The following is a 19131-nucleotide window of genomic DNA, read 5'->3' as shown; positions in this document are numbered from 1 at the left end:
AACAACAACAACAACAACAACAACAAAACACCATGCCTCAGCCTCCCCAGGGCCCCCTGCACCCTCCCTAGCTTGGCCAAATGCTGGTCTGGGGCGCCCTCTGGTGGCCACATGGGGCAGTGGCAGACGCAGCCCCGGGTTTAGTGGTCAGACTTGGAGACATCAGAGTGGACCGCCTCTCCCACTGCACAGATAGGAAAACCAAGGCCTGGGGCTATGGGGGATGGGGAAGGGAGTTACATGCCCAAGGTCATGCAAGTAACCTGCCCAAGTCAGTTTCCAAGCCTAGAACAGAACCCAGACCTCCTTCTGCACCAGTGGCTTCTCTTGGTGGGTCTCAAGGCATCCCCACCAGGGGAGGGAAGACTGAGTGTCCAGGAGGCTCACTCCCCAGGGACCAGAGACAACTGAATGGTAGGCAGCTGAGCAGCTATGTGATGGGGTACATAGCACTTCCCCTCTCTGGCCTTGGGTTCCTTACCTCTAAAGCCTGGAGCTACTGGCAAGGGCCATGGAGACTGGGGTCCTTCTCATACACTGCTAATAGTGAGACTAGAACCAGCCAGCCTTTCAGAAAATCCTAAAATGAACCTTCCTACAGCGAGTATTGGGTATCATACTAATGGTGAAAGACTGGGTGCTTTCCCCCTGAGATCAGGAACAAGATAATGATGTCCATTCTTGCCACTTCTATTCAACATTGTACTGGAAGTTCCAGCCAGGGCACTCAGACAAGAAAAAAAAAAAGCATCCACATTGCAAAGAAAGAAGTACAACTATCTCTATTTTCAGATGGCATGATCTTGTAAACAGAAAATCCTAAAGAATCCACGCACAAAAGTTAGAACTAATAAATGAGTTCAGCAAGGATGCATGATATAAGACGAATATACAAAACTCAATTGTTTCTCTGTGTACTTTGCAATGAACACTTCAATAATGTAATTAAGAAACTAATTTCGTTTACACTGCAATCAAAGAGGATAAAACACTTACAAATAATTTAACAAAAGAAGCATAAAATTTATACTCTAAAAATTACAAAATATTGTTGGAAGAAATTAAAGAAGACCTAAATACATGGAAAAACATCTCTGAAGACCCAATATTATTAAGATAGCAAGACTCCCAAAATTGGTCTTCAGATTCAACACCATCCCCATCAAACTTCCAACTTGCTTCTTTGCAGAAACTGACAAGCTGATCTTAAAATTCTTATGGAAACTCAAGTGACCCCAAACAGCAAAACAATATTCAAAAAAGAAGAACATTGGGCGCCTGGGTGGCTCAGACGGTTAAGCGTCTGCCTTCGGCTCGAGTCATGAGCCCAGGGTCCTGGGATAGAGTCCCGCGTTGGGCTCCCTACTCCTTGGAGCCTGCTTCTCCCTCTGCCTCTCTCTCTCTCTCTCTCTCTCTCTCTCTGTCTCTCATGAATAAATAAATAAAAAGTTTAAAAAAAAAACAAAAAAGAAGAACATCGTTGGAGGACCCAGAGAAAGCTTTCTACAAAGTTACAGTAGTAAAACAGTGTGGGACTGGCATAGGGATAGGCATATAGATTAATGGAATGGAATCCGAGTCCAAAAATAAGCCCTCACACTTACAGTCAATTGATCTTCAACAAGAGTGCCCAGATAGTTCAGTGGGGAAAGGACAGGCTTTTCAACACATGGTGTTGGGGCAATTAGATACCCACATGCAAAAAAAAAAAGGAGGCTGGGCACCTTCCTCACACCCCACACAAAAAATTAACTCAAAACGGGTCGTAGACCCAAATACAAGTGTTAAAACTATAAGACCCTTATAAGAAAGCATAGGCCTAAATCTTCATGACTTGGATCAGTCAATAATAAGACACAAAAGCATAGAAAAGACCAAAAAAAAAAAACCCAGGTAAATTGGACATCATCAAAATAGCTAAATTCTGTGTTACAAAGGACATTGTTAAGAAAGTGAAAAGACAGGGTGCCTGGCAGGCTCAGTGGGTGGAGCGTGTGACTCTTGATTGGGGTTGTGAGTTTGAGCCCCATGTTGGGTGTAGAGGGTACTTAAAATAAGACCTAAAAAAAAGAAAAAGAAAGAAAGTGAAAGAACACAGAATGGGAGAAAATATTAAATATTTGCAAACCATATATCTGATAAGGAATTGCAACTAGAATATACAAAGAACTCTTACAACTCAATGATAAAAGACAAATAACCCAATTTAAAAATGGGCAAATGATCTGAATAAACATTGATCCAAAGAAGATATACATATGGTCCATAAGCTCATGAAAAGATGCCAAAAATCACTAACCATCAGGGAAATGTAAATCAAAACCATGAGATGCTACTTTGCACACACTAGGTTTGCTATCATCGAAAAAGACAGTGTTGGCAAGGGTGTGGGGAAGTCAGAACCCTCCCACACTACTGGTAGGAAGGTAAATAATGCAGCCACCTTGAAAAAGAGTCTGGGAGTTCCTCAAAAGATTAAATAGAATTACCATGTGACCCAGCAGTTCCATACCTGGGAGGCATAGATCCAAGAGAAATTAAAACATATGTTTACCCCAAAAGTTACATGAATGTTCACAGATGCATTATTCATAATAGCCAAGAAAGTAGAAACAACCCAAATGCCCATCAACTGATGAATGGATAAATAAAATGTGGTCTATCTACACACAGAAATATTATTCAGCAACAAAAAGGAGTTAAATATTGGGACGCCTGGGTGGCTCAGTCAGTTAAGTGTCTGCCTTTGGCTCAGGTTGTAATCCTGGGGTCCTGGGATGGAGTCCCAAATCCTCTGGCTCCTTGCTCAGCAGGGAGTCTACTTCTCCCTCTCCCTCCACCCCCTGCTCATGCTTTCTCTATCTCTCTCTCTCTTAAATAAAAACGGAATTAAATACTGATACAATCTATGACATGGATAAACCCTGAAAACATGCTAAGTGACAGAAGTCAGTCAGAAGAGACCACACATTGTATGATTTCATTTATATGAAAAGTCCATAATGGGCAAACCTATACAGACAGAAAACAGACTCTTTTATAGCAGTGGTTGCCTAGAGCTGGAAGGAGGCCACTGGGGAGAGATGGGTGTGGGGTTCTTTATGGGATGCTGAAAATGTCCTAAAATTGATTGTGGTGATGATCGCACAACTCTGATTATACTAAAAACTAATGAATTGTATGCTTTAAATGGGTGAATTGTATGGCAAGTGAGTCATATCTCAATAAAGCTGTTTAAAAAAACATGGGGCGCCTGGGTGGCTCAGTCATTGAGCGTCTGCCTTTGGCTCAGGTCATGATCCCAGGGTCCTGGGATCAAGCCCTGCATCAGGCTCCCATGCTCAGTGGGAAGCCTGCTTCTCCCTCTCCCACTCCCCCTGCTTGTGTTCCCTCTCTCGCTGTCTCTCTCTCTCTGTCAAATAAATAAATAAAATTTTAAAATAAATAAATAAATAAAAGGGTCTGCCTTTGGCTCAGGCCCTGATCTCAAGGTCCTGGGATTAAGCCCCCTGCCCCTGTCATCAGGTTTCTTGCTGAGCAGGAAGTCTGCTTCTCCTCTCCCTCTGCCCCTCCCCCCTACACCCCCCATGCTCTTTCTCTCTCTCAAATAAATAAAATTTTTAAGAATAAAGGGTCCTGGGATCGAGCCCCACATCGGTCTCCCTGCTCAGCGGGAAGCCTCCCTCTCCCACTCCCCGTGCTTGTGTTCCTGCTCTTGTTATCTGTCTCTGTCAAATAAATAAATAAAATCTTTTTAAAAAAAAAGAAAAAAAGAAAGAAATTAATTAATTAATTTAAAAAATACTGTTCTTTGGATCCATGACTCTACTTCTAGAAATTTCTTCTGGGAATTACTCAAGTGCATAAAAACATATGTATAAAGATTTCCATCACAGTATTGTTTATAATAGCAAAAGTGTGAGAATAACCTAAGTGCCCATTAGTAGGGGAACCAGTCAGTTATGTTCAACCCTGGGATGGAACCACGGAATCATTAAAAAAAGATTAAAAATGAGAGTCACATTTACTAACATGGACAAGGCCTACGATATACTGCCAAGTTAAAAAAATAAATCTATAGATTAAAAGGGACTTAAAAGACAGATTTTTTCAGACAAAATTATAGTATCTAGGGATTCACACTGGGTGATAACTAGCAAGAAAGTGATGACCTTAAAAGTCACCACAACAGTGGGGCACACGGCTGGCTCAGTTGGTGGACTATGATTCTTGATCTCTGGGTCCTGAGCTCAAGCCCCAGGTTAGGCATAGAGCTTACTTTAAAAAAAGAAAAAAAGGGGGTGCACCTGGCTGGCTCAGTCGGTAGAGCATGTGACTCTTGATCTCAGGGTCATGAGCTCAAGTCCCACATTGGGAGTAGAGATTATTTTAAAAAGAGAAAAGTCAGGAGCACGGTAACTTTTTGTGGGAAGTTTGGGGGAGGTGGCACACTGCAGGCTAGGGTGGCTGGCAGAGTTCTTCACTGGGCAGTGAATCCAAATGAACAATTATTTTATATGGTCTTTCTATGTCATATTTTGTTAACAAAAAAGTTAAAAATCAACTTTACTCATTTCAATTTTTAAAGCAAGTATCATAAGATTCCATTCTTGTGAAAAAATATCTATATGTGTATATGCACAAAAACCCCTGGAGGTTTGGGATTTGGGGTGTTCTTAATTTATATATTTCTGAATTTTTGCTTTTTTTTTCTGCAGTGAACAAGAAATGCTTTTACAGCCAGAAAAAAACAATAAAGCTATGTGTCTGTTTTGGGGCATCCCCTTGGAGCTCTGACATTGTTTGGGCAGGATGGTGGACCCTGAGGCACGGGGAGATGGCACAGGGCCACGTTCAGGACAAGTCCAAGATTCATTGTCTGCTCAGCCCCCCAGGCTTTAGCCAAATCCCCAAGGCCCAGCCTCCACCACAGCTTCCTGGAGACTCAGCGGTCGCACCCTGTGCTCTAGACACTGGGAATGCAGTTCTGGCCTGGCAAACCTGATGCAGGTCACTGTGCTCCCGTCCACACAAGCCTCCCAGGGCAGGCCAGAGGGAGAAGCCCTGGGCAAGGGGCAGGGTCTCATCCTGGCTGGCTTTGCTACTAGCAGCACAAAACCCCATGATAATGAGCTAATGAGCACTTCCTATATGCTAGCCACTTGCGCTAGGTGGGTTACCTGGTTGGTTTATGGAACCATCCCGATGACCTGAAACCATGGGTGTGGTCAATCTTCACAGTACAGATGGGCACACTGAGGTCCAGGGAGCCTAGGTGACTGCGTCCAGGGGCTGGGAAGCCCAGGTGCCTGGGGCACTCACTGCAGCTGAAGCTGGACTTGGCATGCACAGCCTCAGGGGCTTCTCCCAGGAAACCAGGAGAGTGGCTGCCCTCATTTTGCGGATGAGGGCGCTGAGGCTGAGACAGGGAAGTCACCTGTCCATGTCCCACAGCGACTATGTGGCAGGTCCAGGAGCGGAGCCAGAGGCACGCAGCTGTTCCACCAGGTGGCCCCTCCCAGCTGCCAGAGGCCATGGGCATGCTCCCCGCTCCGTGCACTGGCTCCGGGTAAAGTCAGTAGTTACCGCACCACAACTCTGGGAGTGAGCAGCTCTCCAGAGCAGCGGGCCTGCCTGCCAGCAGAGCTACCCCAGTTAGAGAGTGTGCCTTCCCAGCAGGGACAAGGACACTGAATGACAGAGCCAAGGGCAAAATGCCAGGGACAGCTGCCGGGGCCTCAGGGGATCTGTGACCCTCCACGGCCTCCTCAGGTAGCCCCAGCCCAAGATTATCCCAGGCCCCTCCAATAGTCAGGTGGTCAGCCAGCTCATGTCAGAAAGCTCACCATGGACAGAGGGCCGGGCCACTGGCAACGTGAGCAGCTGCTTCTTCAGGTCCCCACCATCTGCCAGGCACCAGCTAGGCTATGCAAATCTGGCACCAAGCCTCACAAAGCCCTTTCAATACATCATATCTGCCTCACTTTACAGAAGAGGCAATGGGGGTTCAGAGAGGTAGAGTGACTTGTCCAAAGTCACACAGCCAGGACGTCTCAGAGGTTCCTGGTGGCCAACTTCAACCAAGGAAGGACAGAGGAAGGGATCATCCAGGACCCTTCAGAGGGAGGGAAAGGACCCACTATGGAGGGGAGGTGGGCAGAAGGGAGGGCCCACCTCCTGAGCTCTGACTCTCTGGACATAACTTATTCATCAATCCACTTGTTCTCTGCTTATGCAGTCATGGACCCTCTCCACATGCCAGTGTCTTTGCTGGGCACTGAGGACTCAGGTAAACCCGGCCCATCTGTGCTCTCACAGAGCTCATGGCCTAGCAGAACAGAAAGGGAAACTGAGGCAGGAATGGGCCACCACTTGCCTGGGTGTACTAATATTTACTGAGGGCCTACTGTGGGCCATGCCCAGTGCTGGGAACTAAGGGCAGCACGTAAATGAGAAGCACAAGGCTCCTCCCCTCCCAAAGCATAAATTCTGGTGGTATCCAGCCCCAAACCTCCAGAAACCCTGCCTGCATGACCTTTGAGCCCTGAACACAATGGGAAATTTCTCTAGGGGTTCTCCAGAGTCCTACTTGGGCCTGGTTCTGGGCTGCTGAGCAGGGATCCAGAAAGGGCAGGGAAACCCAACTAGTGCCTTCCCTAGGAACAAAATCAAGGCCCTGGGCAGGCCAGAGCTGTTCAGAGGGGTCTGCAGTCATCCACTCTGGACAACTGGAAGGCCAACAAGGGCCACCCATTCAGGGTGTAGCCACAAACTCCCGGGGCTGGACACAATGACTCTCACCGAGTGGAGGCCACTTGGCCAAGGCCACCCAGGCCTTACCACACCTTTGTTCCTCTGCTCCCCCTGACAGCAATCCTGGCTCGGAGGCAGCGTTATGGCGTTCGGTCCCAGCCGCTCTGATATCAGGTCCATTTCATAGCCTAGGAAAGGGGGGAAACGAGGCAGTGGAAGGATTGCCCAAGATCACACCAGCTCATGGCACAGGCAAAATGTGAACCAGGGACTGTCAGTCTTCTTCACCAGCTCACAGGCCAGGCTGCCACCCATAAGGATGGGCACATTTACAGCCACGCTGGTAATGCTGGACGGCTCTCCAGTGGGGACACCGCATGAGCTGCGGGCACAGAGGGAAGCTTCTTTCCTAAGTCCCCTGCTTGGTTTTTGTTTTTGTGTTTGTGTTTCCAAATGCCAGACTTTTGCTGTCACCTGAGCTGTTCAAATGAGGGGCCCCTCTCAGTGTGAATGACAGAGAGGATCCCCTGGAACTGCTCCATCTTAGCAGCCAAAAAGCTGGATTTATATTTTTAAGTGGGATTTTAAATGTTCGGGGGTTTTCTCAGAGAGAGAGAGAGAGAGAGGAAGCACAAGAGAGCTGAAAGAGCATGCAAGCGCAGGCAGGGAGGGGCAGAAGGAAAGAGAGAATCTTAAGCAGGTTCCATGCCCAGTTCGGAGCCCAATGCAGGGCTCGATCTCACGACCCTGAGATCATGACCTGAGCAGAAACCAAGAGTCAGACACTCAACCGACTGTGCCACCCAGGCTCCACTAAGTGGAATTTAATTTTTTTTTAAAGATTTTATTTATTTGACAGAGAGAGACACAATGAGAGAGGGAACACAAGCAGGGGAAGTGGGAGAGGGAAAAGCAGGCTTCCCGCTGAGCAGGGAGCCCGATGCGGGGCTCCATCCCAGGACCCTGGGATCATGACCTGAGCCGAAGGCAAACGCTTAACGACTGAGCCACCCAGGCGACCCTAAGTAGAATTTTAAAAACTGCCAAATCCCCTTGGTAAAAAAAGAGAGTCAAACTAGGAGAATGAAAAAAAAAATAGGAGAATGGCTAAATAAATTATTAAGACAATATTATAAAGCCATTAAATAACTTTAAAGAAAATTTTAATATGGTGAGAAAATAGTCACCATATAATGTAAGGTGGAGGGAGGGGAAGCCAGCTCTAGAGTATTATGACAATTAAAATATACACTTACATGCATATGTATGATCCATACAGAAGAACGGGACTGGAGAGAAATACGACAAAATAGCAATGACAGTAATCTCTGGGCAGCGAGATGACAGATGACTTTCATTTTCTCCTTTGCACCTTTTTGTAGTTTCCAAATTTTACAATGAGTATGAATCGCTTTTCTAATTGGACATAAAACAGAAAGGCAGAGGACAGGTTGCCCTTGTCCAGGCTCATCCCCTCTACCTCCACCCACCCTGTGGCCTCTGGGCTCTGTCCTCACTGACCAGTCCAACACCGGCCAGAGCTGAGGGACCCCGGCCAGGCCACTGGCGCTGAGGACAGCGCACAGAGGTCGTGGGCTTCACCGGCCACCTCTGCCTGTGGAGGAACCAGCAAGGGGACACTGCCCTGCCTGGGCCCTTCAGAAGGGTCAATGGCAAGCTGTAAATTTCCTGGCCAGGGACACTGGGATTTGGTGCTCTCCGGGGCTGAGAATCAAAACATTCATTATCTGCTGTATGAGGGAAGTCATCTTCTTTGTTCCTTGCATTTCTTGCAGAGCTGCTGAGTGCAGCAGGAAGGCTGGAGGAGAGCTGACCTTTGTCATCCTCCCACCGTGGGCTCAGGTGGGCTCTCGGCTTCCCCGCATGGGACTGGAGCGCCTGGCCCTTCTGACCTCCAGGCTCGGGGTTTCTTCTAACCTGAGGGGTGAAGCCCAGGGGTGCTGGCCTGCGTTCACATTCACCCTCCTGGGTTACTGTGCTCCAGGAGCCACTCAGCTCCGCCTTCTGAGGTGCCTCCTCCTGCACCACCCCATTCTCACCCACAGGGGGCTGGACTGAGGCAGAGTTTCCAGAGAAGGGCCTCCCTGCTCTCTGGAGCTGTGGATTTGGGCAGGTTCCAAGAATGGTGCCCTCACTTCCTTCCAGCTGAGATCCTAGCCGCCCCCTCCCTGTCCTGGAAGCTTCCGCCCTCCTCCTGGGCTATTTTAGCAATCAGGTCACCCGTTGGCTCACTCTGAGCTTGCGGTCACTTAAAACCCACAGGCCCTTTTCACAGAAATGGTGCTATCTCTTCCTCTTCCAGATGCTGCCAAAGTGAGGGTCCTCAGCGGGAAAACAGCATGAGGTGATGGCTTGGTGGTCCTCCTGTAGCAGGGGGCCCTTGCTCAGGAGCTGAGGCGATGCATTATTTCCAACCCCACTGTGGCCAGTGTCTGGCACGAAGAGAGAGCTGGTCACAAGGATGTTCAGATGGCTGAATACCTATGTGGCCCTGCGCTGTACACAGAGTCCGCCCTCTGGTCCTCAGAGGCTCTAGGCAGGGAGCCAATCCCCACTTAGAGGGGAACTGAGTGACCTCCGAAGGTCATCATGTGGTAAGCAGCCAGGCTGCAAGGGACCCTGGGGTGCCCCAGCAAAGCCCAAACCCACCTCGGCTACACTGACACTTCCCAAGGGCCTGGCACACATGGCCACTGACCCAGGCTGCCAAATGAGTTTTTTTTTTTTAAGATTTTTCTTATTTATTCATTTGAGACAGAGAGATACAAAGAGAGAGAGCATGAGCAGGAGGAGAGGCAGAGGGAGAGGAAGAAGCAGTCTCCCCCTGCCCCCGGCTGAGCCAGGAGCCTGACGTGGGGCTTGATCCCAGAACCCAGAGATCATGACCTGAGCCGAAGGCAGACACTCAACCATCTGAGCCACCCAGGCGTCCCATGCCAAATGAGTTCTTGTGATGAAGCCTGGGGAGGCTTCACACCCCTGGTCCTAATGACACAGCGGGTTCCCAAAAGCCCACGCGAAACCCAAAGCCCAAAGCCCCTCTCTTATAGCCCATGTGTGTTCTACTCAGAGCCGCTGAGGATGCTGATCACCTGCTCCAGCTAAACCCTGGCTCAGAGCGTATGGAGACCTCTGGCTGAAGACCCCTCCCACAGCTCCAGGCTGAGGAACGTTGGCCTGTTCCCATCCTTCCCTCCCCAAGGCATCTGACTGACCGCAGGCTCTTGCTGGCCAGCCCAGCGTCAGGTGCTGGACCAAGAACACTGGGGGACCCGGGGAAGAAAGACAGCAAACATGAGAAAGATTGCAGCTATGGGGGGCATTGACAGCAGTGGGGAGTCACAGGCCCTGCCTGTCTGAGGCTGGGAAGAGCCTGGTGCGGTCCAGGAATGGATAGAGGCCGGTGTGTGGCTGCAGCGGCACGTGCAGCGGGAATAAAACACAAGCCACGCAGGGAACTGACAATTTTTGAGTAGTCACAGTAAAAAAGTAAAAAGAAGTGAAATTAATTTTAATAATGTATTTTATTTAACCCAAATTTTTATAACAAATATTGTCATTTCAACATATAATCAATATAAAATTATCAATGAGGTATTTTACAGCCTCTTTTGGACTATAGCTTCAAGAGCCAATGTGTATTTTATTTTTTTAATTTATTTTTTTAAAGATTTTATTTATTTATTTGACAGAGAGAGACACAGCGAGGGAGGGAACACAAGCAGGGGGAGTGGGAGAGGGAGAAGCAGGCTCCCCACGGAGCAGGGAGCCCGATGCGGGGCTCAATCCCAGAACCCTGGGACCATGACCTGAGCCGAAGGCAGACGCTTAACGACTGAGCCCCCCAGGCACCCCTTATTTTATTTTTTTAAAGATTTTATTTATTTATTATTAGAGAGACAGAGAGAGAGCACAAGCAGGAGGAGGGGCAGAGGGAGAGGGAGAAGCAGGCCCCCCTGAGCGCAGAGCTGGACGCAACACGGGGCTTGATGTGGGACTCGATCCCAGGACCCTGAGATCATGACGTGAGCTAAAGGCGGGTACTTAACTGACTGAGCCACCCAGGCACCCCTGTCAGTGTGTATTTTATATGGACAAGCAACATCTCAATTTGGACTGGCCACATTTCAAGTGCTCAGCAGCCCCAAACGGCCAGGGCTACTGGCGGGGACAGCACAGGGGGGCTACAGGGTGCTGAGTGGAGGGGAAGTGTGAGATGAAATCAGAGAGGTGGGCAGGGGTCACACTGGGTTTTATTCTGAGAGGTCTGAGAAGCCACGGGAGGGCTTGAAGCAGGGGTGCGATGTGATCCATTGTTGTCTTTAGAGCCTGACTCTGGCCACGTGGAATGCTTCAGAGCGGATGAGATTGGCTGCTCAGAAAGATGTGCAAGGTCAGGGCCAAAGGTGGCCTGTGCCTTGGTGAGGGCAGCCACAGGGAGCTTTGGGAGCACAGAAGTGGCCACGGAGAGGCCTTGAGACAGGGAGACAGGCCTTGCCATCTGCCTTTTTTTCTCCCTCTCTGCCAAAATTCTTCCCGAGTAACCCTGCCTCAGCAGTTGCCTCCCTTCCAGGAAGAGATATGCATGGTTGCTACTTAACAAAGCCTAAAGGAACTCAACCAGAAACATTGTGCCCAGGGCCCAGAATTGAAACGGCTGCCACTTTCTGTATCTCATAGAATCACTCAAGAAAAAGATTAAACCTTCTAGTTTATCAGTATCATATAGTAATTAGGTGGTCTCTGGGGCTGACCTGCTTGGGTTCGAATCCCTGCTGCCCTCTAATTAGTTGTGTGACCTTGTTTTAGATACTTGACCCCTCTGGGCTTCTGTTTCCTCATCATTCACTGGCTGTGTGAATAATCTCTACCTCTGGGGGTGACCGGAAGGAGGTAATGGGTCTATACCTTATAAAAGTGATTCAAGCAGTGCCCGACACAGAGGAGGCACTCCTTACATGTTATCCTGTTATTGTTCTTGTTGTTATTGTTGTTAACGGACAAGACAACTAGGGTACAGGGACAGGAAGGGACCTGCTCAGTATCACACAGCCAACCTAAGGCAGGGCAGGAGCAGAATCTAAGTTTTCTAATCTCTGGCTCTTCGGGCTGCTCCACAACTGAAATCGCCGGTGATCCCTTTCTTCAGACATTTACCATGTTCTCTTCATGTGGCAGATGCCAGCCATGCTGGCAGCTGGGGGTTGGGGGGGCCTCATCTCTACAAAATTGAGCCTTTCCCAGGAAGGAAGAAGCTCTTTCTCAACCACTCTGCCCAATACAGGCAAGAGCCACACGCCGATTACAACTTAGTCAAAACAGTGCTGGCCTGAGAACTGGGGGAGCCCGGGCCGAGCCCACCCCTGCCTGCCTTGCTCTATGATGTGGGCAAAGGGCTTCATCTCTCTGACCTCAGCACCCTGGCTGTGCACAGAAGCGAACAAATGTTAGCTGAGCACCTACTCTGTGAAGTCCCAACTTCAAGGTGGGGAAAAGGAGCCAACCGCCAGTCAGACCTGGATGTGGCCTCCAAGGGGACATGGGCCCTACAGCCCAGATTTTCCGGAACTTTCTCAACTGACCCATTTATCTCATAAGAGCTATATGCACGCAGGATCCTACATCCTAGCTTTTAAACTATAATTGGACATTATAACAAAGTTATGAGAGTCTGGTTCACAAGATTTCACAGACCAATAACATTTCTAAAGAAACACTGGGGACTGAAGGACTGAACATTTGTTATTCTGCCACAGAAGGCCCTTAAAACCAAATAAGAAATGGCGCTGGGAAAACCAGATATCCATATGCAAAAGAATGAAACTGGGCCCTTATGTTACCACACACAAAAATCAACTCAACATGGGGCACCTGAGTGGCTCAGTCAGCTGAGTGTCGGACTCTTGATTTCGGCTCAGGTCATGATCTCAGGGTCGTGAGATCGAGCCTTGCATCAGGCTCCACACTGAGCATGGAGCCTGTTTAAGATTCTCTCTCCCCCTTTCCCTCTGCCCCTCCCTCTGCCTGCTCTCTCTCTAAAATAAAAATAAAAAAAAATCAACTCAACATGGATTGAAGACTTAAATGTACCACCTGAAACTATAAACTCCTAGAACACATAAGAGAAAAGCTTCCTAACAGTGGTGTTGGCAATGATTTCCTGGATATGACACCAAAAGTACAGACAACAAAAGCAAAATTAGACAAGTGAGACTAAATCAAACTAAAAAGTTTCTGCCAGACAAAAGAAACAATCAACTAGGGGAGGGCACCTGACTGGTTCAGTGGGTAGAGCATGTGACTCTTGATCTTGGGGTCATGAGTTCAAACCCCATGTGGGGTATAAAGCTCACTTTAAAAAATTTTTTTTAAAAAAAGAAAGAAACAACAAAATAAAAAGACGACCTACATAATGAGAGAAAATAGAAAATATTTGGAAACCATACTCAATAGCAAAACAAACAAACAAAAAACCTGATTAAAAAATGGGCAAAGGGAGGGGCTCCTGGGTGGCTCAGATGGTTAAGCATCTGCCTTCGGCTCAGGTCATGATCCCAGTGTCCTGGGATCGAGCCCCAGTTCAGGCTCCCTGCTCAGTGGAGAGCCTGCTTCTCTCTCTCCCTCTGCCACTTCCCCTGCTTATGCTCTCTTTCTCTCTCTCAAATAAATAAATAAAATCTAAAAAAAAAAAATAAACGGGCAAAGGGGTGCTTGAGTGACTCGGTCAGTTAAGCTTCGGACTCTTGATTTTGGCTCAGGTCACAAACTCAGGGTCATGAAATCAAGCCCGACATCAGGCTCTAGGCTCGGCACGGAGTCTGTTTGTCCCTCTCCCTCTGCTCCTCCCCCTACTTGCTCTCTCTCTCTCAAATAAATAAAATCTTTTTAAAAAATGGGCAAAGGACCTGAATAGACATTTCTCCAAAGAAGGCATACAAATGGCACATGAAAAGATGTTCAATGTCTCTAATCATTAGGAAAACGGATATCAAACCACATGAGATATCACCTCACACGTGTTAGATGGCTATTTATCAAAAAGATAAGAGACAAGCATTGGAGGACGTGGAGAAAAAAGGAGCCTTGTGCACTGTTGGTGGGAATGTAAAATGGTGCAGCTGCTAGCAAAAAACAGTTTGGGGGTTCTTCAAAAAAATTAAAAATAGGGGCGCCTGGGTGGCTCAGTGCAGTAAACATCTGACTCTTGATTTCAGCTCAGGTCATGATCTCAGGGTTGTGAGATCATACCCCATGTCAGGCTCCAAGCTGATTCTCTCTCTCCCGCCCTCTGCCCCTTCCACCCAATCTCCCTCTCATAAAAAAAAAAAAAAAAAAAAATTAAAACTAGAACTACCATATGATCTAGCAATCCCCTTTTTGGTATTTATTCAAAAGAACTGTAAATCAGGATCTCAAAGAGGTATCTTCCCTCCTGCGTTCATTGCAGCATTGTTCACAATAGCCAAGAGATGGAAACAACCTACATGTCCACCGATGCATGAATGGATAATGAAAATGTGGTCTATCCATACAGTGGAATATAATTCGGCCATAAAAAAGAAGGAAAACCTATCACATGCTACAAAGTGGATGAATCTTGAGGACATTATGCTAAGTGAAATAAGCCAGTCACAGAAGGACACATACTGCACCATCCCACTTATAGGAGGTATCTAAAGCAGTCAAACTCAGGGACACCTGGGTGGTTCAGTAGGTTGAGTGTCTGCCTTCTGCTCAGGTCATGATACAAGGGTCCTGGGATGGAGCCCCACATTGGGCTCCTTGCTCAGCAGGGAGCCTGCTTCTCCTTCTCCCTCTGCCTGCCACTTCCCCTGCTTGTGTTCTCTCTCTCACAAACAAATAAAATCTTAAAAGGGGGGGGGGCACTTGGGTGGCTCAGTCGTTAAGTGACTGCCTTCAGCTCAGGTCATGATCCCAGCGTCCTGGGATCGAGCCCCGCATCAGGCTCCCTGCTCGGCGGGAAGCCTGCTTCTCCCTCTCCCGCTCCCCCTGCTTGTGTTCCCTCTCTTGTGCTGTCTCTCTCTGTCAAATAAATAAATAAAATCTTAAAAAAAAAAAAGAATAAAGTGGTTAAACTCAAACTCACAGAAACAGAAAGTAGAGTGGTGGTTCTCAGGAACTGGGAGCAAGAGGGATGGGAGCTGCGGGTCAGTGGGTACAGAGTTTCAGTTACATGAGATGAGTATTAGGGATCTGCTGTACAACATCGTGCATTTAGTTAGCAATACTGTACCACAGAATTAAAAATGTGTCAAGAGGGCAGAGCTCATGCTATATGCTTTTTACCACAATAAAAAAGAAACAAAACAAGCAAACAACAAAGTACCTCCTGGAAAGGACATTAAAACACAAAAGAATAGGGTGCCTGGATGGCTCAGTTGGTTAAGCGACTGCCTTCGGCTCAGGTCATGATCCTGGAGTCCCGGGATCGAGTCCCGCATCGGGCTCCCTGCTCAGCAGGGAGTCTGCTTCTCCCTCTGACCCTCTGTCCTCTCGTGCTCTCTCTCTCTCTATCTCATTTTCTCTCTCAAATAAATAAATAAAATCTTTAAAAAAAAAACACAAAAGAATAGGAAGGTCATCATCTCAGAATAAAGAATAGTCCTTCAAATTAAATAGCTTTTAAATAGCCATAATGTGTGTGTGTGTGTGTGTGTGTGTGTGTGTGTGTGTGTGTCTTGATTTCTTGCTCTCTTTCTCCTCATACCGCCCAGCCAACAATTTCTCATCACACCACGCCTTCTATTTGGAAATCCGGGGGAGGAAGCCAGGGACTCTGACCACTGCCCCTCCCTCCCTGTCTTCTCCCAAGCACACACGGTTGCTGAAACTGCTGCTTTTGCTCGTGCAGGCCTGGCTCTGCTGTCTGCTCACTGCGCTGTGAGCTCCAGACGGCAGGGCGCGTCACATTCTCCGTACCCCTCATCTACCCAGAACCGGCACCGCGGAGCATCCTGTAAATACTGCTGGTGGAAAATGGATTCTGACTGACACTGGGAGGCGAAAAGGCGTCAGGCCTGGCAGACCACGAGAGGACCTGAGGAGGGGAAGAGTGGAAGGCAGCAAGGGCAAGGGAGCTGAAAGGGAGTGTCCATAAAAGAAGTCAGCCGCCCCAACACCCCTCTCTAGTGAGGGGTCCCACCTCGCAGCCTGGGAGGAAGGTGCGGAGGGAAGTGGGTAAGGGAAGTGAGGAGGGGGTGGGAAGAAGCCCTGGAAAGAGGCCCTCCCGACTGGACCCACGGCTAGGACAAAGGGCAGGAAGAGTGTGAAGTGGGAGGTGGGAGGCCTGCAGCCCCTCCTGCTCCCTTCCACACTGGCCCGAGATGCCTCAGCCCCACCAGCCAACCACAGGGAGAGCAAAGGGCGGAAGTGGCCGGGCCTTCAGACCTAGCTGCCAGAGATAGGCTCAACGGCCATATGCCCCCACACCGGGGCCGCCCTGGCCACAACAGGTCCCAGAGGCCCAGGTGGGGCTCCAGGCGACATGGGAGGGCCAGGGAAACTCAGACAGCCACTTCAAAAACACACTGATCTTTCTGCTCACTCTTTCCCTCAGTCACCCAGCCCAGCTTAAAACCCCTCAGGGTCACCTTGTGCTCTTCAGATAAAGACAGAGGCTGTGCTGGGCCAACAGCAGGCTCCCCTCCTCACCCTGCGCACGTCTATGCCTCTTGCCCTGGCCATTTGGCTCCGTTTGCAATTATACATTTGTGAGATTTTTCAGATTTGCAGGGATGCATCTGCTTTTGCTCACTGAGGCACCTCCAACAGGAAGCAAAGAGCTTGGTCACCTTAGTCACTAGGGCTGTTTGTTGGTGGAATGAATGAATCATCGGGGGAGGGAGAGGGTCGGGGCAGCAAAGGGTTTGGAGATCAGACAGGTTTGGGAAGCAAAGGCAGAGGAGACCCACTAGCTGTGTGACCTTGGGCAGGTCACTGCCTGGCCAGCCCTTGCCTGCTCAGCTGTAGATGGGTCTAACACGCCCAGCTCTTGAGTGTCGAGCAGGAGCCATGCTGCCCAAAGAAGTCCGGTTCCTTTTTTTTTTTATTAAAACTTTTTATTTATTTATTCATGAGAGACAGAGAGAGAGAGAGAGAGAGAGGCAGAGGGAGAAGCAGGCTCCCAAGGAGCAGGGAGCCTGATGCGGGACTCGATCCCAGGACCCTGGGATCATGACCTGAGCCGAAGGCAGACGCTTAACCATCTGAGCCACCCGGGCGCCCAAGAAGACCAGTTCCTTTACACTTTTTCTTTAAATCCAGCTTTTTCATTTTATGGACAGGACACTTTGGGGAAGTGATCTACCCAATCTCATTTATGTTTAAATAAACCAAAAAGGGAGTGCAAACTGGTGCAGTGCAAACTTTTTTTGGAAAAAGGCTTAGATGTAACTTGCCTACATCTAAAATGCCCATGCCCACCAATCCCGCCCTTGTGCTTCTAGGAATTTATCCTACAGAACAAATATATGTGGGTTTATTTATTTGGTACTCAGGAAAAAAGTACAGTACGTTGTTATAATAAGGGAGAAAGAGCAAGCCAGAAAACACGGAGTATTTTTAGAACCAACCACCAGGAGGCACCTCTGGGTCAGGGGCTCTGTCAGATTAGCCCACAGCGCCGGGACTTCAGTGACAAACACACATGACAATACCCAGACCTTTTCAAGACAAGCCAGCCTCGCTTCATCTTAGCCTCGAAGCTTTTGTTACTGACAGTATCTACATGTTTGGCCTCCTCTTTGTCCTTCCTCACAATGCCCCTTACCACAAACAAACAAACAGAAAGCAATTCTAACTCTTCTATCCTTATATTGTTCTGCTGGGATGATTTCTGTCCAGGTCTCAGTCTCTCAAAACTCCTCAGTCAGGGGACCCCTGGCTGGCTCAGCTGGTAGAGCATGTGACTCTTGATCTCAGGGTTGTGAGTTCAAGCCCCACGTTGGGCATAGAGCTTACTTAAAAACAAAACCAAACCAAAAACTCCTCGGTCAGAATTCACTTCATAAGAATTTGGAACTTGACTTGCATGAGGTCTTTCATGGATTTCGTGACAAACGGATGCTATACATCTGATTTCCACGAACAGGTGGGGAAACCAGGTGGGGAAACCGCGGCCCTGCACAATGGCCGAGAGGAGAGAACCTGGGGGCCCATTGTTACCTAAATAAAGCCTTGACCTCAGACTCCAGGTGCATCCTCAACCCTCAAACCTCTCCTACTGCCTCCCCTGCTCCCTGCATTTTCGCCCGTTTCCATGTCTGTAAATGCAATCTTTCTTCCAGTCCTGTGTAAACTTGCTTTCTATCCTTCTCCCTGATGGGGAGAGTGTCTGTGCATTTTCTGTCTGCCTCTGGTGGGGGGCCCTCCCAGTGGGCTACAGTTCCCATCACCCCACCCCTAACTGCACACATCACTGTGTCTCTACCCCAAGGAGTCCAGGCAAGGATTCCTCACCTCCCTCAGAAGCACCGAGATAAAATCACCAGCCAACAGGTTCCTTCCCACCCCTGCACCCTCTGCTGCAGACCCAGCCCCCTGCAGAGCCCCAGTGCCCAGGATCAGAGATGAGCTAGCTGACAGTGGGGCCTGCTATTTGCGCTGGGAATCAGTCCCATCCCCACCAGCGACAGGAGTAAGGATGCCTCCTCACAGGACCCAACCTCCCACAAGACACTCCTGAGTTTCGAGGGACCCCCTGGGTTTTCCTCCCACCCCTCCCTCTCCCCCACTGCGAAGGCTCCGCGCGCTTCCTGCAGGGCCTTCCCCTCCAGTTTGGGCCAGACTGCTCCCACAGGAGGACATTCACTATATTCACTTTTTCAGTTGCACTGGGCATCAAGATTCTTGGGCTCTGGCAGTGCCTCCCTCTGGGCCCTGGCCCACAGTCTTGAGGACCCCATGCCCGCATGCCGTGTTCTTCCCTCCTCCAATTCAGCAGTGTTTCACGATGCTAGACTTCTAAGGAGGAAAAAGAAATAATAAAGAATCTTTCTTGTTCCTGGCCTCTAGGCTGTTTATAATGACAGCTCATGAGGAACTGGGCTCAGAGCTGAAAACACTCCATTTTGGAGGGGTGAGACCTGGAGGGGAGGGAGGCAGAGAGGAAAGAGGCGGTGACAGCCTCTATTCTGGTCTCCTGCCTCCCTCTCTCCTCACCCCTCACAGAGGCGTGACAGGAAAGCCTTTTGACAAAAAAAAAAAAAAAAAATCCTTCCAGACTTTCCACCCTCCAGAAGCAGTATTTGCTGTACTGAACAAGGCCCCATGGGATCCAGTACACCTGCTCATTCATTCATTCATTCATTCATCAAATATGTATCCAGCACCAAATCC

The 19131-nt window shown here is 48.8% G+C and overlaps 1 protein-coding gene across 10 annotated transcripts in view; it reads right to left on the bottom strand.

Annotated features, from left to right (window-relative positions):
• The window catches only part of COMMD7 (COMM domain containing 7), a 72637-nt gene that overhangs the window by 17778 nt on the left and 35728 nt on the right, over window positions 1-19131 (bottom strand). For 6 of the 10 annotated variants that reach the window (XR_012374724.1, XR_012374725.1, XM_073880562.1 and 3 more), the window contains exon 9: window positions 6846-6941. Coding sequence is in view for 8 of the 10 variants with exons in the window: in XM_073880562.1 (XP_073736663.1) it covers window positions 6846-6941 (96 nt within the window). In the remaining 2 variants the exon portion in view is untranslated. Of the gene's footprint in view, window positions 1-12; window positions 2061-6801; window positions 6942-19131 lie in introns of those variants that run through there. The other 4 variants (XM_073880568.1, XM_073880566.1, XM_073880565.1 and 1 more) reach the window with 2 other exon arrangements.

This window comes from Callorhinus ursinus, unplaced genomic scaffold, assembly GCF_003265705.2.
Source record: "Callorhinus ursinus isolate GAN/ISIS: 27379988/994484 unplaced genomic scaffold, GSC_fseal_2.0 scaffold38, whole genome shotgun sequence".
NCBI classification, from domain to species: domain Eukaryota; kingdom Metazoa; phylum Chordata; class Mammalia; order Carnivora; family Otariidae; genus Callorhinus; species Callorhinus ursinus.
The sequence above is the reverse complement of the archived record's forward strand: the minus strand, read 5'-3'. Positions and strand labels throughout refer to the sequence as shown.